We start from the raw sequence: 19,397 nt of genomic DNA on the forward strand, positions 1-19,397 counted from the left end.
CTCCACCAAAGTTAAAGTCTACGACCAGTGCCTGATGCCTTTACTACTTTATGGCTGTGAAACCTGGACTTTGTACCAGCATCAAATCAGACAACTTCGTACTGTTCAGCAACGCCATCTTAGAAGAATATTGAAAATAAAATGGAATGACTATGTCAGCAATGAACAGGTCCTCTCTGTGGCTGGTGTAGAAGATATAGAAATAAAATTAGTCCGAAGTCGCCTAAGATGGCCGGGTCATGTTTCCAGAATGGGGGATGAGAGGCCAGTAAAAGCCTTATTATACGGTGAACTTGTGGAAGGAACACGTCCCACTGGACGTCCTAAGCTTAGGTTCAAAGACACCTGCAAGAGTTCTCTGAAGTGTGGAGAAGTTCTTGACCAATGGAAGTCCTAGGTTGCAGACCGACCACAGTGGAGAAAGCTCATTCATCATACATGTGACAAAGTCAATGAGAGAAGAGTCAGTACTTACAAGAGAAAGAAGGAAAAGAGAAGAAAGAAAACTGTAGCACCACTAGAGTAGTTCTCCCTCCATAATCATTACTGTTTTTTTTTTTTTTTTTTTTTGTTACTCTATCATATGCCTTTTTGTGTATGGTATTGTGTATTGTAGTTTTAAATGTGTTCTTCCCGCTTCGGGTCAAGGCGTATATATTACCGTTTCAGCCAGCATCTTTACAAGGTCTTTCGCTATTGTTCTGGGGTTCATTTGCACATTTTGCACCAAAACATGTTCATCTCTGGTACACAGAAGCCATCTCCTTCCTGAGAGGTATGATGGCTGTGTGCTCCCATGGTGTTTATACTTGCGTATTATTGTTTGAACAGATGAATGTGGGAGCTTCGGGCATCTGGAAATTATACTCAAGGATGAACCAGACTTGTGAAGATCCACATTTCTTTTCCTGATGTCTTGGTTAATTTCTTTTGATTTTCCCATGATGTCATGCTTGTGTTTGAAGGTGTGCTTAAAATTCATCCACAAGTATGCCTCCAATTAACTGGAATGATGTCAATTAGCCTATCAGAAGCTTCTAATGCCAAATCATCATGCTCCAAGCTGTTTAAAGTCAGTCAACTTGGTGCACGTAAACTTCTGACTTTGATGAAAGTAATTAAAAATTCTCTAAAAAATTCTCTCTGATTATTCTGACATTTTTGCAAATTAAAAAAAGGGGATCCTAACTGACCTAAAACAGAAGTTATCATATCATTAGTTTTCTTTTTTCTGACATGTAAAAGTTTTTCCTTTACCTGACATGTTTCGACGGTGTAACTTCCGTCTTCATCAGAGGGTCACCCGGATGTTGGTGTGTGACCAATTGGACGCCAACAAAATTGAAAAACAGGCATACAACAACTTAAAACCCACAGCCAGCATACCCCCCCCCCCCGGATCTATGGCACACCAAAAATACATAAACCAGGAGCACCGTTACGTCCGATTGTTGACATCGGATCAGTCACCTACAACCTGTCTAAAGCGCTTGCGGAGATAATCAAACCACTGCTTGGCCAAACAGAACAACATTGCAAAAACTCAAAACAACTAGCAGAACAACTCAGTAAGATAAAAGTGGAGAAAGACGAAATTTTAATATCACACGACGTCGTCTCCCTATTCTCAAAAACCCTGGTGGAAGCTACATTGCAAATTGTACAACAGCGCCTCAAAACAGATAAGACTGTCAAGAAACGCACACAGTTATCAGTAGAAGACATCAGTCAACTGCTCAATTTCATTGCCACATCCACATACTTCCAGTTCTGCAGGACAATATACAGGCAGAAGGAGGGGTTTGCGATGGGGGACCCACTCTCCACCATAATGTGCGGCTTCTTCATGGAACACCTTGAAAGAGAGGCTATTACATCTGCCCCAGAAGAATGCAGGCCCACATTATGGAGGAGGTATGTAGATGACATCCTGGAGAAAGTGAAAGTTGGACGCACTCAACAATTGACTGATTACCTCAATTCCATAGACCACACCAGCAACATAAAATTCACGCACGAAGAGGAAACAGAAAAATCAATAGCGTTTTTGGACATAAAAATTCACCACACAGACGATGGAGACATCAAAATAACAATCTACAGAAAACCGACACACACTGATCAATATCTGCTCTGGACGTCCGAACACCCCATCGCACACAAACTGTCAGTTATCAGAACGCTCTATGAACATGCAGCAATCATAACTGATCCCACAGAACGCGCAACAGAAGAACAACACATACGGCAAGCTTTGATCACGTGTCAATATCCACCATGGGCCATACACAAAGGCGCACAACAAGTGAAAACAAAAGAAAAGAGACAGACGAAAAAAGGAAGAAAACAGACAACCCAAAAACAGGAAAGCAAAGCAGTAGTGACTCTACCGTATGTCAGAGGAGTTACAGAACGAATCCAAAGAGCCATGAAAAAACACAACATACAAACACCCGTGAAACCACACACCAAACTGCGACAGCTACTAGTTCACCCTAAGGACAAAATCGACCAATACAATAAATGCAATGTCATATATGAAATACCATGCCTGTCATGCAATCAAACCTACATTGGGGAGACAGGAAGGAGTTTTAGTACACGAAAAAAGGAACATAAAAAGGAATGTGAAAAAGAAACAGAACATAGGCAAACAAGAGCAATAAAAGATAAAGCCATGCAAGAGAACTTCAAATCAGCAATAACAGACCACTGCAGAAGGGAAAATCATATAATGGACTGGGACAATGCTCAAATCATACAACAAGAGAACAACAGATACCACTGTTGGATTAAGGAGTCAATAGAAATCAGAAAGCGTAGCCCAAGAACAATAAACAGGGATGAGGGGGCATACATGCTCTCCCACACCTGGAGCGCCGTCCTGAGGAGGCAACCCTGACAGCGGGAGGTGTGACCGACCTGTCAATATTGACAGGGAGATCACACCTCCGTAACATCAGCTGATTATAAAAGCACGTCACACACCAACATCCGGGTGACCCTCTGATGAAGACGGAAGTTACACCGTCGAAACATGTCAGGAAAAAGGAAAAAACTTTTACATGTCTGAAAAAAGAACACTAATGATTTGATTTAATAAGAAAACATAACGAACGTAACACATCTAGAAGTTTCATCAATTTTCTTGTCTGACATGGAGGGGGAAAAAAAGCTTTGTCTTTTTCTAAACTGTATGTAAACTTCTGGTTGCAACTAATATCTAAACATTGATGGTAGATTTGAGTGCAAGTTGACTAATCAAGATAAGAAAATGGTTTGCCATGAAATGGTAGAAATTAATGCCTTGTATCCTGCTATTTTACCCAGAAGAGTGCAAGAAAAGATGCCTGTGCTCCTCATAGTCTAATGATGTACACTGTCCACATTTTTCAGCCTGTTCTGATGGTCTTATTTAAGTAGTTTTGAGGAGTAAAGGCCTCTGCATGCTCTTGCGACAAGACTTTCGCAGATAGCTTTTCACAGACAGTTGTAATTTATTGTTGAGCGGGGAGTAATAGGCGTGCGCGGTGTTATTCACCGGCACAACGCAAGGGGGCGCGAAGTCGCTAGGAGTAGTTGGTGGGTGTGGTTAGTGGAGTGTTTATCCTCCGGTTACTTGTAATGACTAGAACTTTTTTTTTTATAATGACTAGAACTGGAGTCATATAGATGTACGTGCTTCCTCAATCAACCGCTCTTCATGCTGCTCCATCTTCGCTCGTGTTTTTAAAAATGCCGGTCGTGAAAACAAAACAAACCGGGAAAGTAGGGAAGCGGAAGTGCGTGTACAGCAGATGTAGAGTGGACCAATCAGAGCCCTCTTGTCTGCGACGCTGTCTGCGAGACTTCTGCGGTGGTCACAATTTTTGGGAGGTGCGCGCAGATGGCGTCTGCGAAGGTGGGGGGGCTACGCAGACGCTATCTGCGACATCATCTGTGAGGACTGGGTTGTCAGCATAAATTGGCCTTAAGACAAAAAGTTTGTTCTGAGAGATTTGATAATACATTCAATTAAATTTTATTTGTATCCTGCACTTAACAATGGACATTGTCACACAGTAGCTTCACAGAAATATATAAATTCCAGTTATAAATTTTACATATGGCTTATAATTTGCTTTAGAGCTTTTTCAAGAGGAAAAAAAGGGGTCAAAATAAATAAGAAAAATACTAATCTAGAGCACTTGCATGAGACATTTTAAAGCTGGAAATACAGATATTTCCTGCTTTGTTACAAAACAAATTCACCAAGAACTTAATTTACTCAACCAGTCTAATGGACAAGGATAGACATTCAGGGTAAAATTACAAAAAGGTCCAGGCTTTTCAAATTTATTATTATTGCTATTGCTCATTATAAACATTATAATGAATTCTTAAAATGACTAGAGAATAATGAAATCAGATAATATGGACTGAGTGTGTGCGAGTGTGTGTGTGTGTGTGAGAGAGAGACCCACATTTACACAGTAGCACCTACAGTACTATGACCTAATTTTACTCAACTAGTGCGGACTTGCATAACAATGAGAGAACAATCATGACAGAAACAGCAGTGATCTGCAATGCCAACTTATCTGTCTTAATGAAAAACAAACCACATTGTAAATGTCAGGCATACACATGAGCAGGTGCGTAATTTTATTGATGAGCAAAGCACTAACATTATAACCAAAGCACTGGGAATAAATTGAAAGCAGTGCAGCAGGAAAACAACAAAAACAAGACAAAAAAGTGCACAAAACTCAGGCTTTTAACAAATATATAGATGAAAGTCTTCTGGATTTACCCGGAAATCTGGATATTTGACAAAACTCTTGAAAATCTCCGGTTTACTGAATGGAGAAACTTATTTTTCGGATTTTTCGCGTTCCAAGACGCGCTGTAATACTTTGCATTGTCCTTGCATGGGCGCAGTCCTTAAATAGCCTAAACATAGTTCATTGATTAAAGACAGGTGTTCTTTGTTAACGGCGCGCATGCCGGAGCTCGTTAGGCGTGCGCGCTGCCTTCAGGTGCACAAGCTAAGGTGTGCAGGACTGACACCATTCTGCGCAAGCGCAAGACTGTAGCTGCAGTCTTATTAGTTGTGAATTATGAGTATTTCCTCTTGTGTTAATAATTCACCATGTCAAAACAAGCAAAACTTTCCTCCTTCTTTCGACGTGAAGAGAGGTAAGCAATTTATTATATATTTTTTCCATCAAAGTTGCATTTTGTGGCTTCGAAGCTAAGTTTCAGTACCATTTCTAGAACACATCAAGAAAACGTGGAAGAAACAGCAATAATGGAAGAGCCGGTTTCTAAGCTACCTAAAACTAACAATGGTAATTTATTTTTTTGTTACATAACGTACTCAGGCTGCCAGTCAGTGTGTGACTGACACACACCCCTGAAAAATCCTAGCTACGCCCCTGATTTACATGAGAAATTTGGTATTCATTGGTGTGTTTAAATTTACAGACAATACGAACTAATGTAAACAATTGGCTTCAACTCGCATAAATATGAATTGGAAATTTTTAGTTCACTTTAGCTTATGCAAACGCACAACTCTACTAAAAGATTGATAAACGAGGCTCATTGTCCCCAACATTGAAACCTGAAAGCTTTAGAAACTCTAACAGACCTTTACTTTTTAACAGTACTGTTTTGGGATTTTGCTGAGTTTACCTTCAACTGTCTGATTTTTTTTTTTTCAAAGTAATGAACTGTGTAGCCAGGAAAATCACGGCGTTTTCTAAATGCACTCCTGAAAATTACTGATTAACTAGGGGAATTAAAATGTGATGTTTTTGACATGTTAATCATTAATGTACATGAAAGAAAAAGGCTTAAAAGTTATAACTTCTTTTAGTGAAAATAGGTACTAAAATGCACTAGAATGCAGGGTTTTGCATGTTGTTGTTAAAACTTTTTCGGGGGACGTTGCCCCCCATCTTAGTTTGACTTTCAAAAGTTCAGGATTTTTCTCTTTGCTCCACTTTCATGTCTACAAATAACTAATTACCAAAGTCAACTCGGAACAAAGCGTGTGTAAATGACCCAATTTATATTTTTGCCGTTGAGAAAACATTGCACTGTTAAATTCCTATAAGCCATTGTTTTTTATTCTACCTATTTTTTGTAAATTTTAATGCCTTACAATTTGCCTTGTTTAAAGGACTTTTATTTTGAAATTATGTGCCTAGGTTTAATTAGTGGCTATCGCGAGATACAGCGAAGAACAGAACGAAATCAACGCGTAATAAAAGGAAGAAAGATAGTTAAATTAAATAAGGTTTATGTGAATGATTTGCACCCTCCGAAACGGCACAAGGCTAGTGTCAGTGTAATAAAATATGTTTAATGTGTGTGTGTGTGTGTGTGTGTGTTTTGAGGTGACTTTCACTGTGTGGAGAACTTTTTGTTTTTGTTAAGTCACTATGTGTTGGTACGGTGCTAGTTACATGGGATTGGCTAGTAAAGTAATACGTTTTTCTCCTGTGCTCTGTTTAGCTCTTAAGTTGGTTGGTTGTTTGAATGGATTATTGGTTGGAAAAGGCTGAGACTTCAATAAAACAAGAAAACCATCAGTCAAGTCTTGGCCATCTTTCGGGGGAGATGCTACAGTAAGAGCTTAACCTACACCTGCCTCACCGAACTGCCTACGCGATTCACGGACGGCACAGCGTGAACAGCAGTGAGTTGTAGCAAGTGTGATGGTCAACGGAGACGGTAAGGACGAAACTACATGCAAAATGGATGATGTTAAGGAAGAAATAAAGAAGTTACAAACGGAAATACAAGAAAGTAGAGGCTTACTACATCAAGGAGAATGTGAAGGCATATCTAGGCAGGAATTAAAGGAGCAAATTGAAACCAAAAAAAACGACTAGCTGAACTTACCGTAAATATGAAATGAGCAAGGATGAGGACGAATTGGCTCTACCTCGGCGTACACAACGTCTGCCCAAACCCACGGAGAAAATGCAGGAATATCAAATGGAGGAATCAATTAATAGGGAAAAACGTTTGCTCAGTTTATATGAACAATGGAAAATTCAAATTAGAGCTTCCAGAGAAAATTTAAAGAGAGACCTATCAGAGTCTGAATTGGCCACTATGGCAGATGATGTTGAGAAAAGAATGAAGGCAATAATGAGACTTTATTGCAAGATAAGAGAGTGAGTTATGCCATCCACTGAACTTAGAAGGAAAATTGATGTATGTGGGGCTGTAACAAAGGACATTGTGGAAATAATAGTTTTGGAGCGTCTGTCAGCAATAAGTGGTGGATTCAATGAAGAAAATGAAAAGCGCCATCTCCATCAGCTATTAGTCTATGACTATGCCCACTCAATATATGGAACTGCCTCTCCGTCATGAGCTAGTCATTCTGAATCCATGAGCGTAGCTGCTAAAAGAGCTGAAGCAGCTGCTGAGCTTGCTGCAAAAGAAGTTCAATACAGAGTTATGCAAGAAGAAATGAAGCAAAAGGAAAAAATAAGGTTAATGGACAAACAGCATAAAAGGGAACTAGAAATACAACGGGCTCACTTAGAACGCCTACAAGCAGAAAGGGATATGGACGCGGCTCGTGCTAGGCTTGAGATCTATGATCGTGAAATCAAACAGAAAAGTGTGTGTCAGCCTATACAACTAGATAACAGACAGTTCAATTTCCACACACGCAGATCCTCAATGTCCTCGCACAAATAGGCCAGCACCCCCTACTGATGTCTCTTATCTGGCTCAAGCAATTCAAGAGAGCATAGCCACACACAGACTTCCAATTCCAACACCCACAGTGTTTAGTGGTGATCCAATCCACTACATTGAATGGCAAGCCTCATTCCAGTCACTCATTGACCAAAAGAATATTTCTTCTGCTGATAAGCTCTATTACTTAAAGAAATGTCAGTGGTGCAGCTCAAAAATGCCTTGAAGGCACATTCTACAAAAGTGATGAGGAGGCATACAGAGATGCCTGGAATAAGCTTAACCAACGATACGGGCAGCCATTTGTAATCCAACGAGCTTTTAGAGACAAGCTGTCAAAATGGCCAAAAATACAACCCAAAGACGCAGAGGGGCTAAGGACATTCTCTGATTTTCTGAATGCATGCTTACAAGCAATGCCCTATGTGAGAGGCCTAGAAATATTAAACAACTGTGAAGAGAATCAAAAGCTGATGCTTAAAATGCCCGATTGGCTGGCAGCGCGTTGGAATCGTCAAGTTACAAAGGCCCTCATGGATGGTAGAGTGTTTCCCACCTACAATGATTTTGCTAACTTTGTGTCTCTAGAGGCAGAGATAGCATGTAATCCTGTTACTTCACTTCATGCTCTCTACTCATCTAATGAAAAGAAAGGGGCAAAGGAGTTTAAGGGAAACAAGGCTAATGTCCTCAACACTCAAACAGCTGTAAATGATGATTTATCAAATAGCTATGGGAAGTCTAAAACCCCCTGCACATGGTGCAAAAACAATAAACATCAACTACTTAAATGCCTAGACTTTTTAGAACAGTCTCTGAATGACAAACGGAAATATGTGAAGGAAAATAAGTTATGGGTGTCTCAAACCAGGGCACAATGCCAAAGAATGCCGTTACCGATTCACCTGTGATGTGTGCAAGGGGAGACACTCCACCTGTCTGCATGATGAGAACTACAAGGTGCGCGAAAGGCGAGAAGGTCAAGGCACGACAGCGAACGCAGATTCAAGCACCATGGAAACTACAGAAGCCAAGGCGCTCAGTGTCACCGGAGGGGGTCAGTCATGCAACACTTCCATGATTGTCCCTGCCTGGGTGTCCTTGGCCGCTGATCCCTCAAAGGAGCAGCTTGTTTACGCATTGCTGGACACTCAAAGTGACCGCACATTCATCGACAATGAGGTGAGCAATGAGCTGCAAGCAAATGCACAACCTGGTAAGCTGAAGCTTACCACTATGCTAGGAGAGAACGTGATTGTGAAATGTGAGAGGGTAACTGGACTCAGAGTGAGGGGCTACAATTCAGGTGTCCACACTGACCTTCCTCCTGCATACACAAAAGACTGCATTCCAGGCAACCGCAATCATGTACCCACTCAGGAAATGGCTTGACGATGGCCTCACTTAAGATCCATCGCTGATAAGGTTCTCCCTCTCCTTGCCTGTGATGTTGGGCTTCTGATTGAGTACAACTGCCCCAGAGCTTTAACACCTAGACAGGTATTAACAGGAAAAGACAATGAGCCCTACGCCGTTTGAACTGATTTAGGGTGGAGCGTCGTAGGCAACTCAATGCCAAGCTTGGCTGGAACAGAGACTGGCCTGTGTCACAAAGTCTCTGTAAAAGAACTTCCTCCAATGACACCTACAGTGCCTTGAAAAAGTACTCATACCCCTTGAACTTTTTCACATTTTTTCACCTTACAACCACGAACTTAAACATTTTTTATTGAGATTTTATGTGATAGACCAACACAGAGTATCACATAATTGTGAAGTGAAACGAAAATGATAAATAGTCTTCAAAATTTTAAACAAATAAAAATCTGAAAAATGTGATGTGCATTAGTATTCAGCCCCTCTGCGTCAATACTTTGTAGAGCCACCTTTTGCGGTGTCTCTACCAGCTTTGCACATCTAGACACTGAAATTTTTGCCCATTCTTCTTGGCAAAATAGCTCAAGCTCAGCCAGATTGGATGGAGAGCGTCTGTGAACAGCAATTTTCAAGTCTTGCCACAGATGCTCAATGGGATTTAGGTCTGGACTTTGACTGGGCCATTCTAACACGTGAATATTCTTTGATCTAAACCACTCCATTGTAGCTCTGGCTGTATGTTTAGGGTCATTGTCTTGTGTGGAAGGTGAATCTCCTTCCCAGTCTCAAGTCTTTTGCAGCCTCCAACAGGTTTTCTTCCAGGATTGCCCTGTATTTGGCTCCATCCATCTTCCCATCAACTCTGACCAGCTTCCCTGTCCCTGCTGAAGAAAAGCATCCCCATAGCATGATGCTGCCACCATGTTTCACAGTGGGGATGGTGTGTGCAGGGTGATGAACAGTGTTAGTTTTCCGCCACACATAGCGCTTTGCATTTAGGCCAAAAAGTTCAACTTTGGTCTCATCTGACCAAAGCACCTTCTTCCACATGTTTGCTGTGTCCCCTGCATGGTTTCTGGCAAACTGCAAACGGGACTTCTTATGCCTGTCTTTCAACAATGGCTTTCTTCTTGCCACTCTTCCAAAAAGGCCAGATTTGTAGAGTGTACGACTTATAGTTGTCCTGTGCACAGATTCTCCCACCTGTGCTGTGGATTTCTGCAGCTCCTCCAGAGTGATCATGGGCCTCTTGGCTGCTTTTCTGACCAGTGCTTTCCTTGCTTGCTCTGTCAGTTTAGGTGGACAGCCATGTCTTGGTAGGTTTGCAGTTGTGCCATACTTTTTCCATTTTTGAATGATGGATTGAACAGTGCTTCTTGAGATGTTCAGAGCTTGGGATATTTTTTTTTATAACTTAACCCTGCTTTAAACTTCTCCAGAACTTTATCCCTGACCTGTCTGGTAAGTTCTTTGGTCTTCATGATGCTGTTTGTTCTTCAGTGTTCTCTAACAAACCACTGAGGCCTTCACAAAACAAGTGTATTAAGTGTATTTATGCTGAGAGTAAATTACACACAGTAGGACTCTATTAACCAATTAGATGACTTCTGAAGGCAATTGATTGCACTGGATTGTATGCACAACACATTTTTCAGATTTTTGTTTAAAATTTTGAAGACCATTAATCATTTTCGTTTCACTTCACAATTATGTGCTACTCTGTATTGGTCTATCTATCACATAAAATGTCAATAAAAAACATTTAAGTTCATGGTTGTAAGGTGGAAAAATGTGAAAAAGTTCAAGGGGTATGAATACTTTTTCAAGGCACTGTATGGATGTGATTAGTGTCCTAGAGTCAGACTTTAAAGACATTAAAGGAGATGACAAGACAGTGTCACAAGAAGATCTCATTTTCCTAGAGAAACTAAAAGAAGGCATAAGACAAAATGAACAAGGACATTATGAGATGCCATTACCCTTTAGGCAAAGACCACACTTACCTGACAATAGGAAACTCGCTGAAATCAGTCTCCATCACCTGCGAAAGAAGTTTTACACAGATGAGAAACACAAAGAGGACTACACAACGTACATGAAAGAAATCATAGAGAGAGGTGACATGGAAGAGGTGCGAGAAGACAGAATCCCAGGTGAGCGATGGTACATTCCCCATCACAGCATATACCACCCAAAAAAGCCTGACGAGCTGCGTCGTATTCAACTGCTCAGCTAAGTGTCGTGGCATGAGCCTTAGTGACCACCTCCTTCCAGGGCCGGATATGATCAATAACCTCACTGGAGTACTCCTACGGTTCAGACAGCACCCGATTGTACTTGTGTGTGATTTATAGAAAAAAATGTTTCATCAGTTTCATGTGCCTGAACAGGCTTGTGACTACTTCCGGTTCCTATGGTGGAAAGACGGAGATGCCAACACAGATCCTCAAGATTATCGAATGAAGGTCCATCTATTCGGCGCAGTGTCGTCCCCTGGCTGCACGAATTATGGATTGAAGTACCTTGCCAATGACAACAGACTCTCGCATCCAGTTGGATCACAGTTTGTAGCAAGGGACTTTTATGTGGATGACGGCGTGACAAGCACAAACATAGTCAAAAGGGCCATTCAATTGGCACAGGAGGCAAGAGAAATATGCGACATAGGAGGCTTCCGTCTCCACAAATTCATCTCAAACAGTGAAGCTGTTCTACAGAGTATACCCTCATCAGAACGAGCCATAGAGACAAAGATGAAGGACTTGACTTTCTCAGACACTCAGCTAGAGCGAGCTCTAGGTATTCACTGGAGCACTGAAGGTGATAGTTTCAGATTCAGCAATACTCTGGTGAACCAGCCAGGGACATGTAGAGGCATATTGGCAACCGTTGCCTCCATATATGATCCTCTTGGGTTCCTGGCGCCGTATGTCCTTACTGGGAAGAAGATCTTGCAAGAAATGTGCTGGCAAGGTGTTGGTTGGGACAACCCCCTACCTGAAGCACTGAAGCCATGGTGGGAGAGCTGGCGACATGACTTTGCAAACCTAGAAAAGATTAATATAGCTCGATATTATGTGCCTGTCGATTTCAGAGAAGTCATTGAAAGAGAATTGCACCACTTCTCTGATGCGAGAACCACAGCTCTTATTTAAGAGTTAAGGATCACAGAGGAGAGATTCACTGCTCTCTGGTGATAGGAAAAGCGAGAGTCTCTCCGACGAAATTAACAACAATACCAAGGCTTGAATTGACAGCAGCTGTAGTTTCAGTTACTATCAGCAACATGCTCAGAGAAGAGCTTAGCTGTGCTAATGCAAAGGAGTACTTCTGGACTGACTCTAAAGTAGTATTAAGCTACATTAACAATGACTCAAGGCGTTTTCATACATTCGTTGCAAATAGGGTCCAGAAGATCCGCAATAGCACAACCCCTCAGCAGTGGCATTATGTGCCGACAGATAGGAATCCTGCAGACGGAGCATCCCGGGGAAGAACAGTGATTGAGCTGCTTGGATCTGACTGGTTCTCCGGTCCCATGTTCCTGTGGGAAAGTGAGATACCCACACCAGAAGATGTGATACCAGACCTGGAGATAGGAGATCCAGAGATCCGAAAGACTCAAACACTATAGACATCTGCGTTACCAACATCAGAACCAATCAGCATTGCAGATTGTCTGTCAAAGTTCTCATCATGGTCCCGAGCTGTCAAAGCAGTGGTCCGCCTCGTGCGACGGGCTAAGCAGATCAAGTCTAATGCGCCCTCCACAGTGAGTGAACAGAAAAGTTCAGAACGTGTCATCATCCAAGATCTGCAGAGACAAGCATATGAAAAGGAAATTGAACAGTTAAATCAATTGACAAAAGGTAACAAACTACATCAACTTGATGTCTTTATTGACACAGACAGCATTGTGAAGGTGGGAGGAAGACTTCGCCTTTCCTTTCTCTCTGATTCACTTAAACATCCCATTATCATTCCTAAAGTCCATCATGTCACTAAACAGCCATGAAATGACCAAGCATCAAGGCAAGGGCTTTACTGCCAATGAAATCAGATCCAGTGGATATTGGATACCAGGTATGAGCAGAACAGTGTCTTCATTCATCCACCAGTGTGTCATTTGTCGCAGACTTAGGAGACCACCAGAGGGCCAGCGAATGAGTGATCTGCCGGAGGAACGTATGGAGCCTTCCCCTCCCTTCACTTATTGTGGCGTGGACTGCTTTGGTCCCTTTGTCACAACAGAGGGGAGAAAACAACACAAACGATATGGCCTGCTGTTTACCTGCTTTTGTTCTCGGGCTATTCACTTGGAAATGCTGGAAGACATGTCCACCGATGCCTTCATTAACGGCTTGCGATGCTTCATTGCTATCGGAGGCGCTGTTCGTCAGATCCAGTGTGATCAGGACACCAATTTCATTGGGGCCAAGAATGAGTTCAAAGCAGCCCTCCAAGAGCTTGACACCAACAGACTAAGCACGTTTCTGTCCCAAAGGCAGTGTGACTTTGTGATGAATGCGCCACACACTAGTCACGCAGGTGGAGTATGGGAGCGCCAGATCAAAACAGTCAGAAGTGTCCTTAACTCTACACTGGCACTTTCCCATAACCGACTCAACGACTCTGTACTACGAACTCTGTTGTATGAAGTTATGGCTATAGTTAACAGCAGACCCCTCACTGTGGACACTTTGCTCAGTCCAGACAGTCTAGGGCCTTTAACTCCCAACCACCTCATGAATGAAGACCAGCCCAGCACTGCCTCCGCCTGGCACGTTTCTGAGAGAGGACTTGTACGGCACAAAGAGATGGCAGCGGGTGCAGCATCTGGCAGAACAATTCTGGAGCCGCTGGAAACAAGAATATCTTCACAGCATTATGGCAAGACAGAAATGGCATGCACTGAAAAGAAATCTTCAAGTAGGTGATGTTGTAATGGGCATTGATGAACTGTCACCTAGAGGTGAATGGAGGCTTGCAAGGGTCATAGAGACTGTAAAGGGCAAAGATGGACTTGTCAGAAGGGTGAAAATCTCAGTAGGAGATAAGAGACTGAACAAAAAGGGTGAGCGCTTAGGTAAGTCCTCCATACTGGAGCGTCCAGTACAGAAGTTGGTACTGCTGTTAGAGGCTTCTTAAGCCTGTGCTATGCCTAATCTGTAAATGAGATCATATGTAAAAATTATTTGTACTTCATGTTATGTAATGAAATACTCATAATTTTGGTGGGAGTGTAAATGACCCAATTTATATTTTTGCTGTTGAGAAAACATTGCACTGTTAAATTCCTATAAGCCATTATTTTTTATTCTACCTATTTTTTTGTAAATTTTAATGCCTTACAATTTGCCCTGTTTAAAGGACTTTTATTTTGAAATTACGTGCCTAGGTTGAATTAGTGGCTATCACGAGATACAGCGAAGAACAGAATGACATCGACACGTAATAAAAGGAAGAAAGATGGTTAAATTAAATAAGGTTTATGTGAATGATTTGCACCTTCCGAAACGGCACAAGGTTAGTGTCAATGTAATAAAATGTTTAATGTGTGTTTGTGTTTGAGGTGACTTTCACCGTGTGGAGAACTTTTTATTGTTTTTGTTAAGTTACTATGTATTGGTACGGTGCTAGTTACATGGGATTGGCTAGTAAAGTAATACATTTTTCTCCTGTGCTCTGTTTAGCTCTTAAGTTGTTTGTTTGTTTGAATGGATTATTGGTTGGAAAAGGCTAAGAATTCAATAAAACAAGAAAACTATCAGTCAAGTCTTGACCATCTTTCAGGGGAGATGCTACAGCGTGCATCATCAGGAGCTTATGATGCACATAAGCCTGCATTGCTGTTAATGAAGTGTGCTCTCCAGGAAGCACAACCTGGAAGTCCTGCAGGCATCGCTTCTCTGTGGTGGTGTGACAGTAAAACTAATTTTAATAGAACTTCTGTCTTAATTTTGAAGGTTGGAAGAGATTGCTGACAACATTGCTCATGTAACATTTGGACATGCAACCGTTGGACAGACAAAATGCATACATGCTTGTCAGATTATTATATGACCTTTTCATAGATGTCCGGATGTGTAAATATTTGTGCTTTTCAATTGGTCGATAGTGCTCTGTCAGCAAGGTCAAAGTCCACTGGCTTGCATAACTCATTAAAATGGACATTGAGTGGAATTTAATTGTTGGTAAATATTTCCAAAACAAATGCATAGATTAACTCCTTGCTCCAGTCATTGAAATCATATAGAAATAATGTTGCTAAAATAACAAACAGGAGTTATAATTGATAATTACTTGATGTAGTACAATGTTTTACAACACAGTGGACAAACTGTTACATGAATACAAATGATCAATTCATTGCTCTATTACAGAAGAAAGCAGATGTCTTAGAAATATATTGCACAAATTAAAATCTTTTTTGTCATCCAAAAATTGTAATCCAAAAATATATTTAATTTCAGCAACTATATTCACACTTGTGGGTTTTTTTAGTAAGAAAAAAGAGAACAAATTGAAATATGAAGAACATGGCATTTTCTGACCTTTTAAAGGAATAAAGAAGGAAAACATTTTGGCTGAAATTGTTTTTATTGTCTCTATAATGTATCAACATTTGCAAAATCATGTTTATAACAAGAAAAAATAAGATGACAAGAAAATCCAGACTTTTCAGAATATCAAAATATTTTTAAAGCAAATTATAAGCTATGTATAAATCATAAAACTTATTCCGAATGTGCAAGTCAGAAGGTGATTGTGGCAGTGAAACCTTCTGAGGAACCAGATTCAAAAGGGAACACATCTGTGTGACACCGGTTAGTGTCATTTATAAATAACTTGCTTCTATAACTGTGCTCTATATAGTCAAAAGTGCAACTGTGTAAACCTAGAAATTCATTATAATTCTAACATGAAGTCTATTTTGATGAAATTATCAGCAGTTTACTGATGGAGACTTCATTGTGATACTGTTTTGTGGCAACTGCAGACCTAAAGTTATAATGGTACTTGTAGTCCTTAGCCATCTTCACAGTTTCTAAGTGCATCTTTAGGCTGCCCATATGGGGCCATCCTCAGCAGGAGTGAGGTGATGAGAATGCCAACCAGAAGTAGGGCATCAGGACGGATCACAAAATTAGTCCGTGTGCTATTGTGTGTCTTTGCAGATGAGATAAGCATCTCGTTGAGAACTATGGAGAATAATGTTTGTGTGTGTGTGTTTTTACAGGGAGAAGTTTGCTGCATATGTGGGTTCTGGAGGAAGTGTTATCAATCTTGTGCTGGTGCTGAAATTCATACCTAAACACACAAAAAGACAGAACACAAAGAACAACAATAGTAGGATACAAATTATTTTTTAATATTATAATGTCTTTTTATTTGGTGGAGTTGCTTTACACAAATATATTCATGCACCGTGTATTTAATATAGTAGCAATATGTAGTGTTTTCATATGTCCTTAAGAACATTAGAGAATATTTAGGCATACTCTGGCAAATTAGTGGGCGTGCACTGGCATAATGGAACACCACAGCACACCATTTTATGTTTTAGCCCACATTTCCTAAGCGATGAGCCATCTAGTCTCTGTACTATACTTGAGATGAAATATGTAGCTGTAAATACAGTGCCCATTCCATACACAAAAATGTATGTACTTCACACCATTTCTGTTTAGTCATTGAACATTTTCCGTCTGCCTTTCTTAATAATTCTTCTGCACACACGAGGTGTTACAGAAAGTCAAAAGTGCTTTTAAAAAAGTAAATATTTATGTAAAAGCAACAATGTAGTTTCAAGGGAGAAAACATAAAATGGTTAAATACACTACTTTGATAAAGTAAATACTTTTTTTTTTTTCTTTCTTAAAATTGAATTTTGGCATTTGTAAATGTTGCTATTCTTGGAAAGTAATAGTCTTTTGCTACTTGATACGTGTCATACATACAGTATGTGAATTATGTTCAGGAAAAAATTTGTACACAAGTGTTTCTGTGAATACTGAGAAATTTGGGGTGGGCAATCTGGCAAAAATGAAGTATGTTGGGTTTTGGTATAAATACTGCCAAATGATAGTACCACATCCCAAGTGAAAAGTAGTTGGGATGTGGTACTTGGGAAAGTACCTTTCACTTGGGATGTGGTACGATCATTTGGCAGTGCTCAAATACTTTTACATTTTTCAGTATACAACATTAATCACATGCATCGTTTTGTGAGATGTCAACTATGTGACCGGCTACTATCTATTCCTGTAATACAATCCTGGTGGCTGTAATCCTTAAGTATTTTGTCTAAATGACAGAAAATGCTAACACAACTTTTTATCTTAATTTGGGACTAAATGTAGTCAAAATATTTAAGCTGCTAATAACTAAGCTCAGCCTGTTACTTTTTGTGCAGCCATTCCTTTAAAGTCAAAATCAAATGGCTTGGTGTCTAGAATTTGGCTTTATCAGTAGACATTGTTGGTGGAATTGTAGTCTGCACTGTAGTATCCAGCAGCATTGGCAATGCTAAATCTACCTTAAACATCACATAGTTGACAAATTTTGGACTTTTTGGCTCACCATGTCCATTGGTATCAACCTGTTATCATGCAAGGTCATATGCATGAAGGGAGTGGGCTGCCACTTTGTTTCATCATACTGACTACTTACCACAGTTAATCACGTAGATGTCAGAGATGCCAACATACATGATTTGGGCGTAGCAGCTACAGATTTGAAGCACAATTACATTGCTATCTGTAGACCTGAAAATAAGTTTACACTGATTTTGGATAATTCCGGGAATTTCCGTATCCTTATGTTAGCTGCGTTGTTACTGGCAGAGAGGTGACCTGAGTCATGCTTTCGGCCAATCGCAGCGTGTGTTAAATGCAGTGCTCAGAAATGCACAATAGTTATGTGTAGTCTTCGTCCTGGAAGCAAACGGTCTTTGTCGGTCGTGTTCCAGAACTGAAACTTTAGATTTCTCTCACAAACTAGTCAGTGAAGACAGACTATGGATTGTGAATGATTGAGTCTCTGCTGAAAAAGAGGAGGCTATGTGAATAGCAATTTCTAGCTGAATACATGAGCATGTATTGTACAGTTGAAACTGGACAATCACCACACCATGCCTACTGTGCTCTGTGTAGGTGCGATTTCGACGTGCGGCATGGGGGGAAGGAGCGACGTGTCCCGTCACACGGAAACCACCAAACACAATTCCTACAAATCAGCTGTCGAGACAACAAAATGTTAAGTCCAGACTAGTGCACAGTTCAGGAAGTAAATACAGTATTAATTTTGTTGTTGGGCATTGGTATTGACTTAAGTCCAGTATTAGACTGGTGCACAGTTCTGGAAGTAAATACAGTATTTTTGTTATTGAAAGGCCTACATAAATTTTTTTTTTGTCTTTTACTCTGGCTTTTGTTGTTGATCATGATGAAACTACTGAAACACAGTATTACAGTACAAGCTCGGTTATCTGAACCCCTTTTATCTGAACATCCTCTTTGCCAAACTTTTCCCCCAGAGAGTTTGGATAATTGAGCTTATACTGTACACTAATCCCTGCATTTATTTTCCTCAAAAAGTAGCTCAAAATGGTCTAGCTTGCATCTCCTGAGCTTCCCTGGAATTTGGTTTCTGGGGGCCTGGGTGGCCCCCGGGGGCCCCTGGCATAATAGGAAGCCTCTCTTCACTCAGTTTCACCTCATTGCACTCGGACATGCTACTTTTCTTCATTTATCAATGTTGGCATCTCTGAGATGTAATCACGGTCACATAGTTGACACGTAAAAAAGGTACGCTTCAATTTTTACACACTCAACTCCACGCAAAAAACATACCAAAAGCAGTACGCAAGATCATGTGTATGAGATGATGTTCTGTTTCCCTACGAGATAACATGAGGCAGGCGAACCTTGTATCTGAGTAACTGTTGCAATGCTGGGGCAGAATTCAGCACCATCGCGTAGTTAACCGCAAGTTCGTGGGATGACACCTTTAGCTGAGGTGCAGTCGAAATGATTAAAAGCTGCATCAAGTTTAGCTGTATTTTCTTTAAACACACTCATATCCATGACATGCAGAGGGTCATCTTGTCTGCTGGCTTTCAGTGGAGAAATAACAGTTAGTTAAAACCAAGGTTGCAGGTGGGACAGGCCAAGTTATTTTGATTTTTTCCAACAGCTAAAAAATGTCAGAGGTCTGCTGATTCCCCCCCGGAAGTTATTTCTGTAGGTTTTAGATCTCTCCACATTACCCAGGCCTAGAGATAGCTCTGGGGCATAAATTTCTCAGTATTCACA

General features: G+C 40.7%; 1 protein-coding gene across 3 annotated transcripts in view; it reads left to right on the forward strand.

Moving 5' to 3' along the window:
- slc22a18 (solute carrier family 22 member 18) overlaps positions 1 to 19,397 on the forward strand; it is a 182,068-nt gene that overhangs the window by 92,256 nt on the left and 70,415 nt on the right. For all 3 annotated transcript variants that reach the window (XM_060911733.1, XM_060911734.1, XM_060911735.1), the window contains exon 5: positions 16,322 to 16,431. In XM_060911733.1, the coding sequence (XP_060767716.1) occupies positions 16,322 to 16,431 (110 nt within the window). The remainder of the gene's footprint in view (positions 1 to 16,321; positions 16,432 to 19,397) is intronic.

Source organism: Neoarius graeffei, chromosome 27, assembly GCF_027579695.1.
Source record: "Neoarius graeffei isolate fNeoGra1 chromosome 27, fNeoGra1.pri, whole genome shotgun sequence".
Lineage (NCBI taxonomy): Eukaryota > Metazoa > Chordata > Actinopteri > Siluriformes > Ariidae > Neoarius > Neoarius graeffei.